Here is a 16,644-nt window from a genome sequence, read left to right on the forward strand (position 1 = left end):
TCTGTGGAAATGGAATGGTTTAAGCCTTGCTGAACCATTCAGCTAGTGACAGTCTTACTAAGAAGGAAGGTATAGTAAAAGAGAGTCTTAACATGAAAAATGGCAAGCAAAATATACAGGATTTTCTAAGGATACTTGCCATCTATGCATGGATTCTGCAAAGACACTTGTTACAGAAGAAAATTAGCTAGTCTTGTTTTATTTATGTAATTTATTTCTGTTGAAGGTTATATAAGTAAAAGTTTTCTTTATGTAAATCTTTTACAAATTTTGTTAGGTTAATATCTAAGTGTCTCATGGTTTTAATGCAATTGTAAATGGTACTGTTTTTATAATTTCAATATCAATTTGTTCAATGCTAACATATGGAAAGACAGTTTGATTTTTATATATAATTTGCTATTCTGTGATGTGTGTAAACTTACATATTAGTCCCTTTCTGGTAGATACTCAGAGATTTTTCTAGAGAAAATCCTTAGGTGACTATTTGTTCAACGAAAGAAATGAATAGCGAATGAATACTAATGGAACATTAAGTTAGCACTGAAAACTCAATTACTTGACTGCTGAGCAATATTCAAATGTATATATACTTTCTTAAATATTTAACATTTAAGTACACAGACTTTTTTTAAATATCAGAAGCCACTACAACATATGGTCATTACATTGCCATGATTCTGTTTTTAATATAAAATGAAGGTGTATCTAAAAGAGACTAAAATGATATTATATCTTTAATTATTACTATAAGTCTATAGGATAGGTTTTGAAAGAATGAGTTTTCAATGTCAATGTTACTGTGACTACCTTTTTCCACCTGTAGTTCCATACAGTGAAACTCAAAGTAATAACTTATTGTATTAAAATTTTTACTAAAATTCTCGTTGATGCAATAGTTTTACCACTACTTCTTTATATCCTTTACACTAGATTTTTAAATATTTAAGTACAGATTAGTAGAGATCAGAGCAATATTGGGACACCCTCTCTGTGAAGAGGAGTCTTGCATGTGTCATGATTACCTCTCCTTGGGATCGTCCTAATAATAACTGAAGGTCGTGATGTAGTTACTTAATAAACTGCTTCTAGTTAAACTTTTAGAGTTAAAAGCTATCTGTGTAGGTGGATTCACTTATACAGATAAATTTTAACTCTAAAAGTTTAACTAGAAGCAGTTTATTAAGTAACTACATCACAACCTTTAGTTGGTATTAGAGCGACTCCAAGGAGAGTAATCATGACACATGGGGTAGCTATTTCCCTTTGATGCTGGTTCACTATGTTGAGCAAAAAAAATTAGTGCTATATTAAATCAGTATGAGAGCTTCTTTCCTTAAGAAACTTACGCTATGTAGCTAGATGTCTTTTGATTAGCTGTATGTATATTTGAAAAATAAATGCAGACAACTGAATATATCTTTGACACACACTTGTTGTTCAACCTGCTAAAGAAGTTTATGTTACAAAATACTGAAAGAACAATACATGAAGACAACTGTTAAGTTAAATGTTAAGTTCATTTATTCATCAGATAGTTACTTGATATCTATCATGTGTTTGACACAAAGCTAACATATTTTAATGGAAGAGACAGAAAATAAGCAAACATATATCATAAGTTGGATAATGATAAATACAACAAAAAATAACAAAAACAGGTAAAAGAGATATAAAGTAAGATGGGATTTTTAAGGCAATCAGAGAAGTCTTCTCTGAAATGGCTTTTGAGTGGTCATCTGAATGAAATGAGTGTGTGAAACATGTAGCTACATGTGGGAGGAAAATTTCAAGCAAAAGAAGAACCTTTCAGTGCAATGATGCAAAGGTAAAATTTTTAATAATGCAGAGTAAACTATTATTACTAAGCCAGAATAACTGAGAGATAAACAGCTTGAATTATAAAGTATTTGAAAATGTAATTATACGCATAAATAATATCTAGAACTAAGCCACCAAGACAGTTCCTATGCATGTAAATTTAACCTAGTGGTAAGGATAATTTTTATGTAACTTACTAGTGATTGAGACTAAATGTTATTTCTGAACTGTTTAGGAAAACAAACTTAATTTAAAAAAAAATTACTAGTTTATTTCAAAGTAAAACTTTAGCAGGATTAGATTTGAGGCTTTATTGAGCTGCTTTTATATAAATCAGCATGGTTTAGTCAACTGTAAATCTTTATCCCATTATGCTATAATTCTTGAGATGATATATTATTCCTAATGGCATTTATGAGTTAGCACCAAGTAGTATTTCATAAAATATTAACCCGTTATACCTCAGTTTATTACCTAGAAGCAGTTATCTAGGATATTTATATTTGAAGTTTAAAAATATATTTTATTTAATGCATAATATTATAAATGTAAATATTCTGAAACTTTATTTCCTATAGAACAAACTTTATAAGGGAAGATTTATTAATACCTGCACATTTAATACATATTTATGAACTCAATGAGTGATATAAAGTTTACAGATTTTCCTCTTTAGGAGGTCATAACTTAGAGAGGATGTAGGGGATTATTAGTATGACAGACAATTAAATGAAGTAGAATGTACTACCTACTATGTACTCAAATATGTTTATTGAACAACTACTATATACCAGGCACTGTGCTAGATATAGGAGATATAGCAGTGAACAAGACAGGCACTATCCATGCCCTATGGAATTTTCAACCTAGTAGGGGGAAGAAAATACATTAAATCAATAAAAAGATATGTAATTACGCATGATTAAGGATGAAGAAGTATAGGGCACTATGGGAATACACATGTAGTAGAGAGAGTACAATATATTACAGAAGAATGTTTCCTCCAAAGAGGCTTGGAGTTAAGAAGAGAGATCTCACTTTAATCTAGGAATTCAGATAGCATCCACAGAAACATAGGGTTTGAGCTGGATCTTGAAGGGTGGGTGGGATTTAGGTGTGGGAAACAGGTAGGAAAGAGCAATACTGTTTGTAGCCACAGCTTGAGCCGAATCATTAAAGTTGGGGGAGTGTTCAAGGGATCAAAGATAGTCCAGTAGGCAAAACCTACTGGGAACTTTAATAAAAATGGTAACCGGTTGGCTGGAATAGTAGGTTTAGAGGTCTGAGTGCATGCTATAGAGTGTAGGCTCATTCAGTAGACAGTAGGCAGCTGGAGAAGACATTTAAGCAGAAGAAACACCATCTGGAAAGGACTTCCCCAAATTTTGTGTATAGTGTTGGATAGATTGCTGGGGGGATAAAGTAAAAACAAGATCAGCTTAGAATCCACTATTGTTCTCTGGGTTTAATTATTTTTGAGTTTAATTATCAAAGGAAGATGTGAAGAATACAGCAATATTTTCAGATTTGGAATCATAGTCCTCTTTTCAAATCTTTGTCCCAATTCTTGCTATCTAATCTTGCCCAAATAATAGTTAATTCATCACTAATGAAGCTATTAATAACTACATGATGGAACTGTTGCATGAGTTTGCTACTCACCACAATGACTGGCAGAGAGGAGATGTTCCAAAGTGGAAATCACACAAATTTGCCTCCTCCAAGATGACATTTGGGAGGTTCTATCAAATGAATTACAGTTTCACATTGATGAATAATAGTTATCATAACGCTTTCCTTTTACTGACTGCCTCTTATCTGTCAGACACTGGGCTCAGCTCTTCATTTACAATATCTCTTAAGATCATCCAGAATATTAGAGCCATTATCCCGATTTTTCAGATATAGAACTGAAGGTTATCAAGAAGTTATAAAGCTTATAAAGCAGTAGAACATACTGTTACCTGCAAACATCGGGCAATCTGTTCCATGATCTCTCAATACAATAGGCACGAATGTCTGAGTTGTCATAAGAGTAGTAATAAAAGTTTTGCAAAGACAAATATCTTTATTAAGATATTTCATGGAAGAGAAGAAATAATTTCAGATATATTACACTGAGAGGAGTGAAAAGGCAAAATATTTATGTGATCTGAAGAGAAACTAGAGTATTAAACTGAGAGAAATGAAAATTGTGATAGTAGATGTGTAAGCTTCAGTTGTAAAAAGTAGACTGGGCAAAAAGGTAAAGGGGGAAAGCAGCTGTGTTCTGGGGTTATGGTGCTGAGGTTTATTTATGTTACAACATCACACTTAATACAGAATTTATACAGGAGCCACCTCTCATTGGTAAGCTTCAACCTAAATAATGCCTAATAGATAAATGAGACCAAAATGCACGATGGCCTTGGTTATTCTGAGGGGACTTTGTACTATGTTCTTGACAACTAGTTGATGAGTTGCTATTCTCCATTTCCATCCTTGGCCTCCTACTAGAGCCATTTTATTTTTAAAGGCAAGAAAGTCAGATAAGAATACAGAAAAATATTCATTGCAGTGAGAACCAAAATAAAATGGCCATACTGAAAGGGAGGGAAGACATTTGAATTCAATTATTCCTGGAAAAAACAGTTTTTATAAAAATCAGCAAGTTGGAAGCATTTTAATAACAGCACAAATCTTTGTAGAACTTATAGAACACATATTGTCTAATTTTATTTTCACAAGAAACTTACGAAGTAGAGGTTATTATACCCATGTTGCTGATTAAAAAACTGAGGCACAGAGAAGTATCTTGCCTAAAGCCATAGAATTAGTAAGCATTAACGTGGGGGTTTAAAAGGGAATAGCTGGGTTCCAGAAGGTATTTTTAACCACTGTACTATACTGTACTATACTATACTATACAATACTAATCTTGACTCGAATCACTCAAAACAAACTTTATGCCTTTTAACCGACCATAGAGCAGACCATAATGAAAGACAGTCCATTGCTGGTGACTTAATTCCACTGTACCCTATACCAATGGCTAAATACTGGGGAGGAAGTGCTCTGAGTCTGTGGATATTGCTGAGATTGAAAGTTCCTTTGGACATTCAAAATTGCATTTAAAATGAATAGCATATTTGTTTTCTGTTGCTACATGTATCCATTAGCATGTGTGTATCACTACGTGTGTGTGTGCATGTTGTGTGTGTGTGTTTGTTTTAAGGAAGGTTGTTAACCTCAGTTAACATGTGTTAAAAAGGTATTACTAATCATGAACATTCCCAGAAATGAAGTCTTTTTGGCAAGACGTAGAGAGAACTGTGCCCAAACAGAATATCTAATGTCTATGTAGGCTTCAGGTTGAATACAAATATGTTAAGACATGTGTAAGACATAAAAAGAATTTCCCCTCAGGGCTGGTACCTTCCAGGAGAACACCTGATTAGCACATAAATGTTTATGCTGCTCACGGAGGAGTGTACCTCATTTACCTTAAGCCTGGTTATTTACATTTCTTTAGTACTAAGGATATAGCCAGGTATTTAAATTCTCCTGTCGATGGCATCATTTATCTGATGGATTCACTTCACCCACTTCAAACTAATTGCACAGGGTTTCCCTGTAACATTTTAATGACATTAAGAACAAGCACAGAAATATGCCCAATGAGGAGGTCATGTGAGAATGACCAAAACAATTTGAATAATACCGGCCACACTTATTCAAGGATGTTTATAGAATCCTCACAAGATAACTTCTCTTTTGCACTTTAAACCCTTGGTCAACGCATCCTCCTTTTCTTTGTTATTGAGTCAAACTAATATACAACGTTATTCAAGAAAAATAAACTCTTGGCTTTCTGTTTCTGATTTTGAGAAGCATCATTTAGGTAATTGATTTTAAAACAAAGTCATAGCCTTAAATTATGATGAAAGAAGCATACTTATAAAGTTCTCAGGGAGCTGTGCTTTCCTCATTTATATTCACCTGTAATATAATTCCTATTAATAGTTCTTAATTCTTGAAAGATGTATAGGAAATGCTTTCTCAACATGTCCCTATTTTCACAAGGCAGTAAGGGGATTTGGCCAACTGTGGAAGGAACTGGAAATGTTCACATGATTTTAATTTATGTGATAACAGGGACCGAGGTTTGCTCATCAGCGAATACCCAGTGCCTATAATGGTGCTGAGTACACAGTAGGTTCTCAGTAAGAACTTACTCAATGAATTACATGTGACAGAAACATTAGATCCATTTTGTGTGATCCTGAAAAAATATAACTAGTGTTATGGATGTAAACTTTAGGAATGCATTCCTAAAAATCATCCTCAGGTTATTCAAAGGTGAGAGAACTTTGCTCAGGAAGAAGGAATGGTCGTAAGAATAGGCTGGCCCATATTATAGTTCTCATATGATAAAGGGGATTTTAGCATTGGTGACTAAAGGGGATTACTTACAAGTTGTGTCTAATTGTGAATTCTGAGATTCTACATGGGTTCCTGGGTAAAATCAAGAAAGGAGTCTTCAAATTCCCACCCCGATACTTATTGATATATTTGCATTTGTAACCATTCTCAGAGCAAGCAGGTCTCTTTGTCAAAGACAAACTTCTCCAGATTCCAGCCTTTCCTATCTCTTCTGAGGCCCTAGGACAAAAAGGGAACACATGGCTCATTCTATATCCATTGTCTGCCTGCGGGTTGCTTGCTTACACATCAAAGTCTGCCCAGGAGTTTCCTATGTTGACAAGACTTTATAGAGGTGATACTTGAAAGATGAAAAGGTTCTCCTTGGGTGTATGGCAGATAAAGGCTAGAGGACGGAATGTGTGACTGATCATGCTGCTGAGGGACCCATCAGGAGAGACCTTAGGGGTTATGCTAAAGAGTTGGCATGTCAATGTGAAATTCAGCATTAATTCTTGCAAATGTGCCTCAATGGGGCAATTACATACTGTAGAGTTCTATACACCCTCTCCATCCCAGAACAGCTCCGTTTTAAGTGAATGTTATATCTTAGAGTTCCATATAAGCATTAATTTGAGAAAGGGGTCTCACCATCTCAAAATGTTTCTTTCCCCTGCTCAGGCTAAACACCTTGGAATCTTCCTTATGTCTTCTCTTTCTCTCACCTTTTGCAACCAATTCATCGACAAAGCACTGCCTTAAAATATATTCTGAATCCACGTATATGTTCTGATGTCCTCACGGCTACCATCCTAGTCCACACCACTGTCTTCTCTCACTCGATCTATTGCAATGGTACCCTAACCAGTTTCCCTGCCTCCCCTTCATGCTTTCCCCAACCCCCACCATAGTGTATTCTCCACAGAATGACCCCTTTAATAGAACCATTTCATTCCACTGAGCAAAACTCTAATGGCTTCCCTTCTCACTCAGAATAACATAAAGCAGTCCTTATTGTGACCTGATCCACTACATGACTCTCTCTCTGACCTCATCTTCTTCCCTTTTCTGCTTGCTCATTGAACACCGGCCACATTGACCTTCTCACTCTTTGGCAAACACACCAACTCTGCTTCCACTTCAGGACACTTGGACTTACTGTTCCCTCTGCTTGTAATACTTTTCCCTCAAATATCTGCATGGCTCCGCCCTTCAGTTTGTTCATGTCTGTACTTAGATGCCACCTTTGCAGAGAGGTCTCCCTTAATCACCTTAATCCCAGCCTACCCCAAGAAACCCCCACTCATTCTTTATCTTCTTACCTGACACTTTACATTTATGTACAGATTTATTTATTGCTTATTGTCTGTCTTCCCAAATAAAAGATGTGAAGGTAAAGAACATGTCCTCAGTCCTGTTATAGTCCTACTACCTAAAATAGTGCCTGAAGTAAGTAGATAGATGCTCAATAAACATACATTAAATAAATGAGTGAAATTACAGGTGTCTTTTAACAGTATGCTTGGCAGTCATAGTAAGGATAAAGTCTTCTTGAGGCAGACAATTTTTGAAGAGCCTGGTATATTTTTGAAGGACACAGGGAAATTATAGAAATGTTACTCATATTTGTAGGAATTAAATTAAATTACTAAATACTATTGTTCATGTAGTGACTTTTAGAGATGGAGCTGACCTTGCCAATATTTATTATAGCCAGAGAGGAGGCTGCTTCTGGGTGCTTACAAGATGGCAATCATGATTTTAAAGGTCATCTATAAAGAGGGTAGATCTAAAAAAAAAAAAAAATTAAGGAATTTTTGGAAAACATGAAATGTTTATCACTGATATCCAGAAATGTCCCATATGCTTTTTTTATATTATATTGCACTATGTGAATAGGATGTAATAGGACTAACATTCCCTCCCCCACCATCTAAAGAGCTATTACAGATTCCATTAAAGGAGCAGGAGGCTATGCAATTTCTGCCCATACTTTGCAAATTTGTTCTTCTCCATTGCCTGCTAAGCCAGTCATGTCTAGCTGATAAGGAAGCTAATTTTGATGACTAACTCATACTTGAAATTCTCCCCATTTCCCACCACTTTTCCAGTTCTTTATTTTTCTGTAGTAACTTATGATGACATTTTTAGAATGTACCCTCATGTGTCTTTTGGATAAAACCAAGGACATTTCTTGCCCGAGTCCTTTGATTTGCATTCCTACTCTTTGAAATTCTTATTAAGTCCAAAGCAAATTTTGCCTCCTCATGAAAATACCCCAGTGTCATTTCTACTTAGACAGCTGTATCATTTTTAAATGTGGCAACAACACAATCAACTCCTCTCTTTTACTACCCACCATTTTGCCAATGTTTCTGATTCATGGGTTCAAGTATTGCTAACAGTCCCCCCATAGAAAGAGACCTCCCAAAAAGAACTGCACTGCTATCAGCTGAACTAGAGTGTTAAAACCATTAACATGGTTTCTCAAATTCTCTCAAACTCTTCTTCTCATTTTCTATCTAAAACATGTGAAATATTTTCTTTTGTCAATTTGATAAAGTTTTCTATTGAGTGGTAGTAGAAAATTCTATTAATCAGTAAGTTTTCTTTGACGTCCAAATAAACTTGTGGTTGGTCATATTCCTGTTATGATAATGAGAAGTTGTGCTTGTGAGCAAGAAGTAATAGGTGCAGGATGTACTTAACCCAATATCACGTGCTGAGGAACTCCCTTTATCCTTCCAGGGCTAGCTCAACTATCACGTTGTCCGAGAAGTCTTTCCTGTACCCATTTCTGTCCCTTTCCCAAACAACTTTTATTACTCAATTCTCCATGTTTTCTTGGTAAAACTATTATTTTCCCTATGACACTATATTGAGTTTTATTATTTTATGTCTTTCTACTCTACCATAGCCTCTTGAATACAAAGTGCGTATCATTTTTGTTTCTGAAAAATTTTCATATCCCTAGTGCAGGGGTGTCCAAACTGCGGCCCAACTGCAACCCCGTGATCCATTTTTAATTGGCCCGCAGCAAATTCCAAAAATATATTTAGTTTACTTAAATAAACCAGGTGAGGCAATATGTAATTCACCTAGAGTGAGTGGCCCGGCTGTTTGTGTATTTTACCGCATATGGCCCTTGGTGAAAAACGTTGAAAAAAGTTTGGACACCCCTGCCCTAGTGTTTTGAATATATTAGGCACATAATAAAATGTTCTTAAGTAGAACTGAATTAAGTATAAGAAAAGGACATGTAACAATCCTGCTGATCAGATCACACACATATGGCTCTGGGTATGTTCCAAGTTCAGTACAAGGTGAACTTTGCCCAGAAACAACACATTATACATGAATAAACCAATTGTCATATTATTAATATGTAGTTTTGGGACCTTTTGCCATGAACTCAGTAGTCACATAATAAGACTGTGGTAGAGAAAACTACAGGAAAAACTTCTAACCTATTTGGAGTTCAGAGAAAGTAAATGATACCTGAGTTTACAAAGCTTAAATCAAGCTTTGCCTCTGCATCAACAAATAAAATACTGTAGTTTTAATATTTATTATTAAATGTTTCTATTATATATTTGCATAATATACAGAGGGTGCCAAAAAAAAAGTATACACATTTTAAGAAAGGAAAAACTGTATTAAAATTGCAATACTCAATATACAAGTCACGTTTGACTTCTGCAATTACAAGAGGTGCTCAAAATGGTTACCAGCAGCGTCCAGACACTTCTGATCACAGTGAACTACTGCTACATAGATAATATATCTTAAAATGTGTATACATTTTTTGACACCCTTTCTACATATACATGTGCTTTGTTCTATGGATTTGCACATTAAGATTAATAATCTAAAAGATATACCTAGTTTGAAGTCTGAGGGACTGGGATATGTCTTAATCATATAACAATTTCTTTATTGTGCCTAACATAAAAGACACTCATGCCATTTAATGTACAAATATATAATGAAGGTGGCCTACTTCTGCACACTTCTACTTAATCTACACTTGTTAGCACCCCAATTAATTTGCCAGAAAAACCTCCATTTTAAGAAAAATTCTATAAAACAAAATAGAAAATCAACTCTATTGCAATTGCTGAAATAAACTTCTTAAAAGTTCAAGACTGAACCAGCTGTAGCTTCTCTCTAATAAGCAATTGCTGAATGGCCAACTGTCAGCCATCTTTGATATATGAGTATACTAATCATAGAGCTCATTACAATTAGTGATATCATTACTGGGAGTGGACAGGCTTTCTCACCTATTTATTTAGGTATTATTACAGTGTTTATCATTAAAGAGGCTGCCTGTAAATGAGGACATAACTCAGGCTTACTTGATAATCTGCATGAGTGGCACTTTGGAGGGGGCAATACTATAGGTCATGTTTGCTCACTTGATCAGAATACTTGTGCAGCTGTCTAGAGAGAAAGGTGTAAGACTGAGCTCTTTTAGTATACATCTTTTTGGTCTGTAATAATGTAGTTAGTTTGAGACATCTAACTTAGTTAAGTCCTAAGAATGAAATAGCAGCATGTACTTAGACTCAGGAAAAATGTAAACAGGGGCTATCTCTAGGAATAGAGATTTTTTTCTGCTAAAGGAACTGAAATGTTCTCTTACTAACAAAAATTTAAGCCACAAAATATTCACTGGTTTATAGCTGCTTCTCCATAGTATTTTTTTCCAGTGACAAGTTCATCAAACAGACCGAGTTATTTTTCAATGCAAGCACTTCACACACTTTCCATATACCAGAAGCAGACTTGCTGCCATTCTACACATGGCATATCTCTTCTGATTTTTCATGTCTCAGCAAAAATGTTACTTCAGAGAGAACTTGCTTACTCACTCTTTCCAAGCAGTTCCCTCTCCCCACTCAATCTATAATCTTCTTATTTTTGATCATGGACATCTTATTCACCTACTTCCTAGCATTTGTCACCACTCATAAGGATCGCTATGTTTATAAGTTTTATCTGTTTCCCTTCAGAAACTATAAGCACTACGACAGCAAGGACCATGTATTTGTGCTTTATTCACTGTGTGTCCAGTAACTACTAGTGCTTAAAACATGGTGGATGTTTATGAAATAATTGTTTGTTGCATATTTAATAATAACACATTTCAGAATTCTTCAGCTTTTGTATGCAAATGATTTTTCTAGATCTAGGATCTAGACTGCATTTCTTTCATTCATCATTCATTCATTTATTCAAAGAGCAGCAAAATTCATGTAAGGAATTACATTAAATATAGGGTTAGATAAAAAGTGGTAAAATAATCTTTTATTTTTCTCAATGGTATGTTTTCTGACAATTCTTATTCATATAGCTCTTCAGAAATTATGAATTATCTCTACATGATTTAAAAAAAAAAAATCCTTGTGACAAACTTGAGAGATGAGGGATATTATCACCCTAATTTAATAGACAAGGGATTCTTAGAATCAGAGACAACAAGATAACAGGGTCAATACGTGACCAAACAAAGGTTTGAACCCTTGGAGTTCCAATGCAAATTACATGCTTTTTCTAGTAGTATTTTCATGTGTATTTCATTACTATAACCATCGTTTTGTTTTTATTAAAAATACCAAAAGGCTTTAGCTCCTGTATTTTGTTTACTTTAATGAATTTTTTAGAATGACATGGACTTACAAACGTGATAGTTGTTTTACATGTCATCAGTACACTAATGTGATATCATAATAATGCTATTCTTATTTGATGTCTGCATTTAAACATTAAAGAATGAGGCATTATTCCAGAAGGTTGTTAGAACAAAGGTATAAGTTTTATTTTAAGTATTCTAGGTTTGTTGCCTTCAGACTGAGGATCATGATTTTATTTTAATTTTACTGACTGGTTAGTATGTGGAACCAGTTGAACTCATTAGAGCATTTTTGCACTGAAAACTAATAGATTTATATTATCCATGTTTATGCATCTGCAGATCAACAAATTAATTTTGCTGCAAATCCAGAAACAATGATTTTCATAAATTTATGAAGAAAAATATATGACTAACTCTGAAAATAATTGTATTAAATTATAGATAACTATGGAGAAAATATGAAAATATTCTTTACTATAAACCGTCAGTTCATCTGAAGAATTATATTCAAAGGCAAGACCAAAAACAGAACAAAAGAGAGCAAAACAAAACCATTAGCTTCTGTGAAAGAAATAAACAGGACTATATTCTAATTCTTTACTTGTATTATTTATTTGCACTATTTTAGATCCTAACAAAGCCATAAAAAGTTTCTATTCCTCATTTCACAGGTGAGAAGACAAATTCCAGAATTTAACTAACTTGCTGATATAAGCAAAACCAGGATTAAACCCAGTTAGTCTGTGTTTATTTCCATAATAAAGAAGCAGTCACCACTTCCCAGCATGTACCAACATTTTCCATTTATCTTTAAAAAGGTTGCTTTAATGAAGAAATAAGTTTGAGTTATATTTTCCTTCTCCATTTGTTTTCTCATTTTATTTTCATTTTACTTTAAAAGGAAGAAAATAAAAAAGGCAAAAGAACAATCCTCTCTCCAAAAAATAAACACTAAAGAACAAACTTATGCTTAATTCTTTCCTTTAAAAAGATGCAATACAGGTACCATGAAAAAGTTCCATTTCGATTAGGCTCATATTCGGATTAAACGAATAAATAATTGTCATGTACAAGTAGAAGAAACATATAGGAATATATAAAGGCATTTTAAATGTCATCAAAATAAAACAATGTTTTTCATAGATTGAGCAAGTTACACATAAAAAAAAAATTTTTCTAACTTATAGCCAAGTTCTGAAAGTTTCACACTTAAGAGTGCTTTGAATTTTTGTTTTTTAGGGTAACGACCACTTTCTTTGCAATTAGCTGGCATCTGCATACAGCTCCTGTCAGCTCTACTTCAAAACACAGAAATAAGTATTTGGTAAAACTTATTTTAACTTCCACGTGACACAAAACTCAACATTTTAGTATATCAAACTGAGAATAGCTGATCACCAGGCAAAACTCATTTTAAAATTAAATATAACGATGATATATAAAAAAAAATCTTCTATGTTATGATGCAGTGTTATCATGGTGTAATATATGGTTAACACCCCCAAAGATTTGAAAGAAGTTGACTTTTGTCATTTTTTGCTTCTTGAATGGCACAGAGTACAGCAATTGACAAAACTTAGGAAAGCAGAAGTGAGAATTTAAAAATTGCAGTAACCCAAATATCCATACTCTAAATAAACAAGAATACTTAATGCCATAGATTTTGGAAATGGAGACTTCAATTATTAGTGAGGAAAAAGGCATTGCTCATGGGGACATTAGAAACTTTGATTTTTCTGAATTGTGTGACGCCAGCCTTGACAGTTACTTTTATTAGAGTCATGCAAACATGTTGTTAGTGACAAAACTGAAATAAAATGAGTCAAAGACAAAGGGCATGAAATGGGTACTCTCCATTTGGCTCAGACTTAAGTATAAGGACAGCACATTGCTCATTATAAACAACATTGATGCTACACTGGAAACACTTTCTCTTCATTTAATCTTCCTCATCTTGCCTGGAGGCACAATCATTTGTTTAGCTGGACAAAACATGGGTGCCATTAATCCTTTTCTTGTCCCACATCTAAGCAAGCAGTCACCCAAACTCAAGCATTAGAGCTAAATCCAACTCCTCCTCTTTACCTCAGTGCCTCAGCCAGGTACAGGCCCTCACCATCTCTCTCCTGGACCTTTCAAAATGACCTTTAAACCAATTTTTCTGTCTGCACTTTTGTTCTAATCTCTATTCTCATTCATATATCTGATTATTCTAAATTCTCAATCTGATTAAAACTTTTATTGGCTCCCTATCTCTTGCAGAGTCAATTTCAAAAGCTCTTTACTTTGGGTTATGAGATTCCTCATGAACTGGTCCAGTCTGGCAGCCTTACCGTATCCTCTTCCTAGTACATAAGCAGTACTGTGAAAGACTTGCAATTGTGGATATACTTTGGGAGACCATATATTCTCTGAGCGCACAAGACATACTCTAAGTATATATTTCTATTTTCAGTGATAATTGTTAATAATAAATGCTGTTTCACATCACCAGTTTTTTTGTTCTTTTCGTTTTGTTTTGTTTTTTTTGCACATGCTGGGTTTTTTTCTTTTCTCCTTTTTTTTTTTTTTTTTATGGTATACCTGAAAAACTTGTATTACTCAAAGTTTTAATTTTGTTGTCTTCTTGATAAAATTCCTGACACAGCCCTCCAAAAGTTAAATATTTTCTCTTCTTGTATAAAGTTTTATTTTGGCACTTTTCACGTTATATATCAATTACTTGTTTTCACGTCTGTATCCCATTTTAAAGTGTGAGTGCCCTACAGGCAAAGAGTATATCTTAAAATACTTATATCTTAAAATACTTAGAACCTCTAGGGTTCTAGAACAATTTCTGAAACATAATTATAATATAGTAGACACCATTCTAAGGACTTTCTAGTATCTCATTTAATGAATAAACTTTAAATAAATATTTGTTAAAACAAAATTAAAAACAAACAAAAATAACTTTTATTAAAAAAACCCCACTTGCAAGATTATTAAATATTGAATCCTGCTTGGGGATTCAGAAAATAAAGTAAACAAATGTCAACTTTCAAGTTGGAGAAAGATAATTTAAATGGTTTAAGGTATTTTGGGTGCACAGGTAGTAAATGAGTTGGGACAGGTAAGAGTCAAGTGGAAATGAAGGATCTGTATTGGGACTGGAGTCTTAGCCAGTAAATTTACAATCTGTGATTTCACTGGGAAGTGCTAATAAAATGTGAAGAACCATGATCAGGTCTTCAAAAGTAATGTTGCCACTTTTAGAACAAGCCATTATTTATTTTTAAAAAGTATTAAATTAAAAAGTGTTCATATTAAAATCGTTTATTTTGAATCAAATAAAACTGATGAAATAATTATACAACTTTGTTGCTAAGAACTCCATATTAAAATATGAAAATGTTATTTATAAGTTACCTTTTCTTTAAGTGAGTCTTTGTATCTCACCAGTCAAATTTCAAATTGCCAATTCGTCAGACAGAATGTAATGAGAATATATCCTTACTTGAATGTCAATATTAGTAGAGCTTTAACTAAAACTTTTGCTGTGATTGGGGTGTTGGGATATAGTATACAAATTAAAATGTACGTTCTTTTTAAGATCTAAGTATCCTATTGCTATTTAGCAATATAAACTATTTGCGTAGAGTAATTAGCAAGTGGACATGGAATAGAGCTATAATGGATTTTTTTTTTTTTGTCTTCTGTTTATATCTTTTCATTATCATAGACCACTTGAGTTTTCAGAAGCTGATTACCCACAAGTTGAATATCAAAGAAGACAGCAATTCTGGGACCCTATTAGGCTCGCTCTCTTCACTTTGGCAATTGCAGCAATCATAGGAATTGCAATTGGTATTGTTACTCATTTTGTAGTTGAGGGTAAGTATCCAGGTCACATTTCTATTGCCTAAGTGCTCCATGACTTAACAACTTGAAATTCTCAGTTGCATAAAAAAAATTCCATTTGCATGATATTAACATTTTAATTACTAATCTTTTACTGATGTTAGATTATAGTTTGCTCCAGTGTTGGGCTCTGTGTTACATATTTCAAGCCAGTGAAGCTTGAAATATACAATACTACATGGACAGATACATCTAAAAGAAATACATATTTAAAAAGAGAATAAAAAGATTATCTTCAGAATAAAGACAATCACATCATGTGCTGAGTTTAATATACTTTTTTTCAAAATTAATATCTTAATGAGCTGCCCCATGAAAACTGGATAATATGAGAAAAGTTACCTAAAAGAACATTTTTAAAAGGCTAAAGATCAAACATTATTTTTGAAGGAAAAGAGATTGTTTCATGACTGGGGAAAGAAGATAAAGCTTATAATTAATTCCATATTGTGTGCAAAAATAGATAGTAGCACATTTAAAACAAATGACAATCAACCAAGATTCATTTACGCTTGTCTTTGGTATGTGTATTTGTAATTACATGTGACTGAGACTTTGCCTAAAATTTTACAGAATCATATGACTCCCAACAATAAAGCCATACTTGAGAGACCTCCCAGGAAGAGATGAATATTGTCCAACATGCCCAGCTTTCTCCTACCCACTTTATTGGGGGATTGATAATATCCATTTTTTAGACACTCATAAAATAAAAGGATAAACCAAGTTATCCTCTGCAATTGTGTCTTTCTTGTTAATGTCTTCTTTGGGTTAAAAGGTAGTGAAGTAGTTTTGTTTTAAAAATGCCCTCTATCTCTGATATGACAGGTGTTAAAAAAAAAAAGTGAAGGGATAATAAAAACCATGGCAAAAAAGTATTTCAA

The 16,644-nt window shown here is 33.7% G+C and overlaps 1 protein-coding gene across 1 annotated transcript in view; it reads left to right on the forward strand.

The window, feature by feature from the left end:
* Nucleotides 1-16,644, forward strand: part of TMPRSS11F (transmembrane serine protease 11F) — a 73,959-nt gene that overhangs the window by 10,524 nt on the left and 46,791 nt on the right. The window contains exon 2 of the mRNA XM_074318186.1: nt 15,582-15,733. Within this exon, the coding sequence (XP_074174287.1) occupies nt 15,582-15,733 (152 nt within the window). The remainder of the gene's footprint in view (nt 1-15,581; nt 15,734-16,644) is intronic.

This window comes from Rhinolophus sinicus, linkage group LG02, assembly GCF_036562045.2.
Source record: "Rhinolophus sinicus isolate RSC01 linkage group LG02, ASM3656204v1, whole genome shotgun sequence".
Taxonomy (NCBI): domain Eukaryota; kingdom Metazoa; phylum Chordata; class Mammalia; order Chiroptera; family Rhinolophidae; genus Rhinolophus; species Rhinolophus sinicus.